Here is a 9589-nt window from a genome sequence, read left to right as displayed (position 1 = left end):
GCCCCAATAAAATCAGCTCTTTTGCCTGTAAAAAAAAACATACAATACCCCCCCCCCCCCCAACATTACAACCCACCACCCACATACCCCTAATCTAACCCAAACCCCCCTTAAATAAACCTAACACTAGCCCCTGAAGATCTTCCTACCTTGTCTTCACCATCCAGGTTCACCGATCCGTCCTGGCATCCGGTGCTGAAGAGGTCCAGAAGAGGCTCCAAAGTCTTCCTCCTATCCGGCAAGAAGAGGACATCCGGACCGGCAAACATCTTCTTCCAAGCGGCATCTTCAATCTTCTTCCATCCGGTGCGGAGCGGGTCCATCTTGAAGCAGCCGACGCGGATCCATCCTCTTCTTCCGGTGTCTCCCGACGAATGACGGTTCCTTTAAGGGACGTCATCCAAGATGGCGTCCCTCGAATTCCGATTGGCTGATAGGATTTTATCAGCCAATCGGAATTAAGGTAGGAATATTCTGATTGGCTGATGGAATCAGCCAATCAGAATCAAGTTCAATCCGATTGGCCGATCCAATCAGCCAATCAGATTGAGCTCGCATTCTATTGGCTGATCGGAACAGCCAATAGAATGCGAGCTCAATCTGATTGGCTGATTGGATCAGCCAATCGGATTGAACTTGATTCTGATTGGCTGATTCCATCAGCCAATCAGAATATTCCTACCTTAATTCCGATTGGCTGATAGAATCCTATCAGCCAATCGGAATTCGAGGGACGCCATCTTGGATGACGTCCCTTAAAGGAACCGTCATTCGTCGGGAGACACCGGAAGAAGAGGATGGATCCGCGTCGGCTGCTTCTAGTTGGACCCGCTCCGCACCGGATGGAAGAAGATTGAAGATGCCGCTTGGAAGAAGATGTTTGCCGGTCCGGATGTCCTCTTCTTGCCGGATAGGAGGAAGACTTTGGAGCCTCTTCTGGACCTCTTCAACACCGGATGCCAGGACGGATCGGTGAACCTGGATGGTGAAGACAAGGTAGGAAGATCTTCAGGGGCTAGTGTTAGGTTTATTTAAGGGGGGTTTGGGTTAGATTAGGGGTATGTGGGTGGTGGGTTGTAATGTTGGGGGGGGGGGTATTGTATGTTTTTTTTTACAGGCAAAAGAGCTGATTTTATTGGGGCATGCCCCGCAAAGGGCCCTGTTCAGGGCTGGTAAGGTAAAAGAGCTTTTAACTCTATTAATTTAGAATAGGGTAGGGCATTTTTTTATTTTGGGGGTCTTTGTTATTTTATTAGGGGGCTTAGAGTAGGTGTAATTAGTTTAAAATTGTTGTAATATTTTTCTTATGTTTGTAAATATTTTTTTATTTTTTGTAACTTAGTTCTTTTTTATTTTTTGTACTTTAGTTAGTTTATGTAATTGTAGTTATTTGTAGCTATTGTATTTAATTTATTTATTGATAGTGTAGTGTTAGGTTTTATTGTAGGTAATTGTAGGTATTTTATTTAATTAATTTAATGATAGTGTAGTGTTAGGTTTAATTATAACTTAGGTTAGGACTTATTTTACAGGTAATTTTGTTATTATTTTAACTAGGTAACTATTAAATAGTTCTTAACTATTTAATAGCTATTGTACCTGGTTAAAATAATTACAAAGTTACCTGTAAAATAAATATTAATCCTAAAATAGCTACAATGTAATTATAATTTATATTGTAGCTATATTAGGGTTTATTTTACAGGTAAGTATTTAGCTTTAAATAGGAATAATTTATTTAATAAGAGTTAATTAATTTTGTTAGATTTAAATTATATTTAACTTAGGGGGGTGTTAGTGTTAGGGTTAGACTTAGCTTTAGGGGTTAATCCATTTATTAGAATAGCGGTGAGCTCCGGTCGTCAGATTAGGGGTTAATAATTGAAGTTAGGTGTCGGCGATGTTAGGGAGGGCAGATTAGGGGTTAATACTATTTATGATAGGGTTAGTGAGGCGGATTAGGGGTTAATAACTTTATTATAGTAGCGCTCAGGTCCGCTCGGCAGATTAGGGGTTAATTATTGTAAGTAGCTGGCGGCGACGTTGTGGGGGCAGGTTAGGGGTTAATAAATATAATATAGGGGTCGGCGGTGTTAGGGGCAGCAGATTAGGGGTACATAGGGATAATGTAAGTTGCGGCGGTTTACGGAGCGGAAGATTAGGGGTTAATAATATAATGCAGGGGTCAGCGATAGCGGGGGCGGCAGATTAGGGGTTAATAAGTGTAAGGTTAGGGGTGTTTAGACTCGGGGTACATGTTAGAGTGTTAGGTGCAGACGTAGGTAGTGTTTCCCCATAGGAAACAATGGGGCTGCGTTAGGAGCTGAACGCTGCTTTTTTGCAGGTGTTAGGTTTTTTTTCAGCTCAAACAGCCCCATTGTTTCCTATGGGAGAATCGTGCACGAGCACGTTTTTGAGGCTGGCCGCGTCCGTAAGCAACTCTGGTATCGAGAGTTGCATTTGCGGTAAAAATGCTCTACGCTCCTTTTTTGGAGCCTAACGCAGCATTTTTTTGAACTCTCGATACCAGAGTTAATTTTATGGTGCGGCCAGAAAAAAGCCCGCGGAGCGTTAACAGCCCATCTACCGCCAAACTCCAAATCTAGGCCTTTGGCAGCAAATCAAAGACAAGCTCAAACCACTGGTATAGCTATGTGAGCTATGTATTTAATTAGCCTTTGCAAAGACATTCTAAATATTTTTATCTTAATTGCACATTTATTATTAAATTATTTAAAACTACTCTCTGCATTCCCCATTAATATTCTAGATTCTGGCCTTTAAAGTCAGCAAAAATGCACAGTAACACACTACGTAGCATACACTTACACATGCAGATACACACACACACTACATAGCATACACTTACACATGCAGATACACACACACTACATAGCATACACTTATACATGCAGATACACACACACTACATAGCATACACTTATACATGCAGATACACACACACTACATATCATACACTTATACATGCAGATACACACACACTACATAGCATACACTTACACATGCAGATACACACACACTACATAGCATACACTTATACATGCAGATACACACACACACTACATAGCATACACTTATACATGCAGATACACACACTACATAGCATACACTTACACATGCAGATACACACACACTACATAGCATACACTTATACATGCAGATACACACACACTACATAGCATACACTTATACATGCAGATACACACACACTACATAGCATACACTTATACATGCAGATACACACACTACATAGCATACACTTATACATGCAGATACACACACACTACATAGCATACACTTATACATGCAGATACACAGACACTACATAGCATACACTTATACATGCAGATACACACACTACATAGCATACACTTATACATGCAGATACACACACACACACTACATAGCATACACTTACACATGCAGATACACACACACACACTACATAGCATACACCTATACATGCAGATACACACACTACATAGCATACACTTACACATGCAGATACACACACACTACATAGCATACACTTATACATGCAGATACACACACACACACTACACAGCATACACTTATACATGCAGATACACACACACACACTACACAGCACATACACTACATAGCATACACCTATACATGCAGATACACACACACTACATAGCATACACTTACACATGCAGATATACACACACTACATAGCATACACGTACACATGCAGACACACACACACTACATAGCATACACTTACACATGCAGACACACACACACTACATAGCATACACTTACACATGCAGATACACACACACACACTACATAGCATACACTTATACATGCAGATACACACACACTACATAGCATACACTTACACATGCAGATACACACACACTACATAGCATACACTTATACATGCAGATACATACATACTACATAGCATACACTTACACATGCAGACACACACACACTACATAGCATACACTTACACATGCAGACACACACACACTACATAGCATACACTTACACATGCAGATACACACACACACACTACATAGCATACACTTATACATGCAGATACACACACACTACATAGCATACACTTACACATGCAGATACACACACACTACATAGCTTACACTTATACATGCAGATACATACACACTACATAGCATACACTTACACATGCAGATACACACACACTACATAGCATACACTTATACATGCAGATACACACACACACACTACATAGCATACACTTATACAGGCAGATACACAGACACTACATAGCATACACTTACACATGCAGATACACACACACACTACATAGCATACACTTATACATGCAGATACACACACACTACATAGCATACACTTACACATGCAGATACACACACACTACATAGCATACACTTACACATGCAGATACACACACACTACATAGCATACACTTATACATGCAGCATACACTTATACATGCAGATACACAGACACTACATAGTATACACTTATACATGCAGACACACACACACTACATAGCATACACTTATACATGCAGATACACATACACACACTACATAGCTTACATTTATACATGCAGACACACACACACTACATAGCATAAACTTATACATACAGATACACACACACACACAGTTATGGATACAGATAGACACACACAATACATCATATATGGGTATCTGTAATTCATTGTATGGGGTCCTGGGGTTGGCAAGCACATTAGCTGGCAGTCTGCGGCTGCCACTGTTCGTTACCCTGGTATTAGCACTGCTCATTGTATAAAACTGAAGGCATGCTAGTATTATCACCAGGGGTTAGACGTCATCACTACCAGAGGTAGGTTAGAGAGGTCACCATTACCCGTGGTCAGAGTGTATACAGCCTTCTTACTCCTGCTTACCCACACACCATTCCTTTTCCACAGGGAATCTAACAGGTATATAACCTTGTGGGAGCAAAGCCAGCTGCTTCTGAGTATGGGCCCAATAGAATTAAAAAAAAAAAAAAAAAAAAAAAAAATTTTTTTTTTTTTTTTTTTTAAATGCCTGGGGCAAATCGGGACAGATGGCTAGCAACTCGGGACAGAGGGACAAACCCCTAAAATCGGGACTGTCCCGCGAAAATCGGGACAGTTGGGGGGTATGAATATATAACACACACACCCATACACACATATATAAATATATAAACACGCACACCCATACACACATATATAAATATATAAACACGCACACTCATACACACATATTTAAATATATAAACACGCACACTCATACACACATATATAAATATATAAACACGCACATACACACATATATAAATATATAAACACACACACCCATACACACATATATAAATATATAAACACACACACCCATACATACATATATAAATATATAAACACACACACCCATACACACATATATAAATATATAAACACACACACCCATACACACATATATAAATATATAAACACACACACCCATACACACATATATAAATATATAAACACGCACATACACACATATATAAATATATAAACACGCACATACACACATATATAAATATATAAACACGCACTCACACCCATACACACATATATAAATATATAAACACGCACACCCATACACACATATATAAATATATAAACACGCACACCCATACACACATATATAAACATATAAACACGCACACCCATACACACATATATAAATATATAAACACGCACACCCATACACACATATATAAATATATAAACATGCACACCCATACACACATATATAAATATATAAACACGCACACACACCCATACACACATATATAAATATATAAACACACACACCCATACACACATATATAAATATATAAACACGCACACCCATACACACATATATAAATATATAAACACGCACACCCATACACACATATATATAAATATATAAACACGCACACCCATACACACATATATAAATATATAAACACACACACCCATACATACATATATAAATATATAAACACGCACACCCATACACACATATATAAATATATAAACACACACACCCATACACACATATATAAATATATAAACACGCACACTCATACACACATATATAAATATATAAACACGCACATACACACATATATAAATATATAAACACACACACCCATACACACATATATAAATATATAAACACACACACCCATACATACATATATAAATATATAAACACGCACACCCATACACACATATATAAATATATAAACACGCACACCCATACACACATATATATAAATATATAAACACGCACACCCATACACACATATATAAATATATAAACACACACACCCATACATACATATATAAATATATAAACACACACACCCATACACACATATATAAATATATAAACACACACACCCATACACACATATATAAATATATAAACACGCACATACACACATATATAAATATATAAACACGCACATACACACATATATAAATATATAAACACGCACATACACACATATATAAATATATAAACACACACACGCATATATATATATATATATATATATATATATAAAAACACACACACCCATACACACATATATAAATATATAAACACGCACATACACACATATATTAATATATAAACACGCACACACACCCATACACACATATATATATATATATATATAAACACGCACTCACACCCATACACACATATATAAATATATAAACACACACACTCATACACACATATATTAATATATAAACACACACACTCATACACACATATATAAATATATAAACACGCACACTCATACACACATATATAAATATATAAACACGCACATACACACATATATAAATATATAAACACGCACACCCATACACACACATATATAAATATATAAACACGCACACACACCCATACACACATATATAAATATATAAACACACACACCCATACACACATATATAAATATTTAAACACGCACACACACCCATACACACATATATAAATATATAAACACGCACACACACCCATACACACATATTTACTTGTGTGTCTGTTGTGTGTGTGTAAATATACACTTGTGTGTCTGTTGTGTGTTTATATACACTTGTGTGCCTGTTGTGTGTGTATATATATGTCTGTTGCATAAGTACACTTAACATTTTCTGTTTTGTATACATACTATAATTTGTGTCTCTTTCACCCACAGAGGATGCACCATCAACAGCATCTAGTACACCAGACTCCTGCCCCCCCAATGGTAAGTCCATTTTTTGTTGTGCACGCAGATATGAGCACACGTGCACCTCAGTACTTATGTGTAAACACTTTCCTGTGGTATCCAACATACATACGCACATTTGTTTTTTGGAAATAAATATACACGTTTCTGCCCCCAAGACCTGAACATTTGCATGTACATGTACTGACCACCTATATAGATAGATATATATAGATATAGTACTGTGCACAAGTGCTAGGTCACCATTAGATTTGTAGTTTTAGCAATGGTAGAGTGACCATATATAATTATTTCTCAGTCTCTTTATTAGAATACAACCAGAAACTACAAGATATTTCACAGGAGCATAGGCAAGGAAACCAACTCATATAGCACTCAGGGGCAAAAAAACATAATTTATGTAAGAACTTACCTGATAAATTCATTTCTTTCATATTAGCAAGAGTCCATGAGCTAGTGACGTATGGGATATACATTCCTACCAGGAGGGGCAAAGTTTCCCAAACCTCAAAATGCCTATAAATACACCCCTCACCACACCCACAAATCAGTTTAACGAATAGCCAAGAAGTGGGGTGATAAGAAAAAAGTGCGAAAGCATAAAAAATAAGGAATTGGAATAATTGTGCTTTATACAAAAAAATCATAACCACCACAAAAAAGGGCGGGCCTCATGGACTCTTGCTAATATGAAAGAAATGAATTTATCAGGTAAGTTCTTACATAAATTATGTTTTCTTTCATGTAATTAGCAAGAGTCCATGAGCTAGTGACATATGGGATAATGAATACCCAAGATGTGGATCTTCCACGCAAGAGTCACTAGAGAGGGAGGGATAAAATAAAGACAGCCAATTCCGCTGAAAAATAATCCACACCCAAAACAAAGTTTAAATCTTATAATGAAAAAAACTGAAATTATAAGCAGAAGAATCAAACTGAAACAGCTGCCTGAAGTACTTTTCTACCAAAAACTGCTTCAGAAGAAGAAAACACATCAAAATGGTAGAATTTAGTAAAAGTATGCAAAGAAGACCAAGTTGCTGCTTTGCAAATCTGATCAACCGAAGCTTCATTCTTAAATGCCCAGGAAGTAGAGACTGACCTAGTCGAATGAGCTGAAATCCTTTGAGGCGGAGTTCTACCCGACTCAACATAAGCATGATGAATCAAAGACTTTAACAAAGATGCCAAAGAAATGGCAGAAGCCTTCTGACCTTTCCTAGAACCAGAAAAGATAACAAATAGACTAGAAGTCTTTCTGAAATCTTTAGTAGCTTCAACATAATATTTCAAAGCTGTAACTACATCCAAAGAATGCAACGATCTTTCCTTAGAGTTCTTAGGATTAGGACACAATGAAGGAACCACAATTTCTCTACTAATGTTGTTAGAATTCACAACCTTAGGTAAAAATTGAAATGAAGTTCGCAACACCGCCTTATCCTGATGAAAAATCAGAAAAGGAGACTCACAAGAAAGAGCAGATAATTCAGAAACTCTTCTAGCAGAAGAGATGGCCAAAAGAAACAAAACTTTCCAAGAAAATAATTTAATATCCAGAGAATGCATAGGTTCAAACGGAGGAGCTTGAAGAGCCCCCAGAACCAAATTCAAACTCCAAGGAGGAGAAATTGACTTAATAACAGGTTTTATACGAACCAAAGCCTGTACAAAACAATGAATATCAGGAAGACTAGCAATCTTTCTGCGAAAAAGAACAGAAAGAGCAGAGATTTGTCCTTTCAAGGAACTTGCAGACAAACCCTTATCCAAACCATCCTGAAGAAACTGTAACATTCTAGGAATTCTAAAAGAATGCCAAGAAAAATGATGAGAAGAACACCAAGAAATGTAAGTCTTCCAGACTCGATAATATATCCTCCTAGATACAGATTTACGAGCCTGTAACATAGTATTAATTACGGAGTCAGAGAAACCTCTATGACTGAGAATCAAGCGTTCAATCTCCATACCTTCAAATTTAAGGATTTGAGATCCTGATGGAAAAAAGGACCTTGCGATAGAAGGTCTGGTCTTAACGGAAGAGTCCAAGGTTGGCAAGTAGCCATCCGAACAAGATCCGCATACCAAAACCTGTGAGGCCATGCTGGAGCCACCAGCAGAACAAACGAACGCTCCTTTAGAATCTTGGAAATCACTCTTGGAAGAAGAACTAGAGGCGGAAAGATATAAGCAGGATGATACTTCCAAGGAAGTGACAATGCATCCACTGCTTCCGCCTGAGGATCCCTGGATCTGGACAGATACCTGGGAAGCTTCTTGTTTAGAT

General features: G+C 37.5%; 1 protein-coding gene across 1 annotated transcript in view; it reads left to right on the top strand.

Moving 5' to 3' along the window:
• The window catches only part of RTN2 (reticulon 2), a 355692-nt gene that overhangs the window by 9326 nt on the left and 336777 nt on the right, over nt 1-9589 (top strand). Inside the window, exon 2 of the mRNA XM_053689756.1 lies at nt 7264-7314. Within this exon, the coding sequence (XP_053545731.1) occupies nt 7264-7314 (51 nt within the window). The remainder of the gene's footprint in view (nt 1-7263; nt 7315-9589) is intronic.

Source organism: Bombina bombina, chromosome 7 (genome assembly GCF_027579735.1).
Source record: "Bombina bombina isolate aBomBom1 chromosome 7, aBomBom1.pri, whole genome shotgun sequence".
In the NCBI taxonomy this organism is placed as follows: domain Eukaryota; kingdom Metazoa; phylum Chordata; class Amphibia; order Anura; family Bombinatoridae; genus Bombina; species Bombina bombina.
This window is presented reverse-complemented; position numbering and strand designations above follow the sequence as displayed.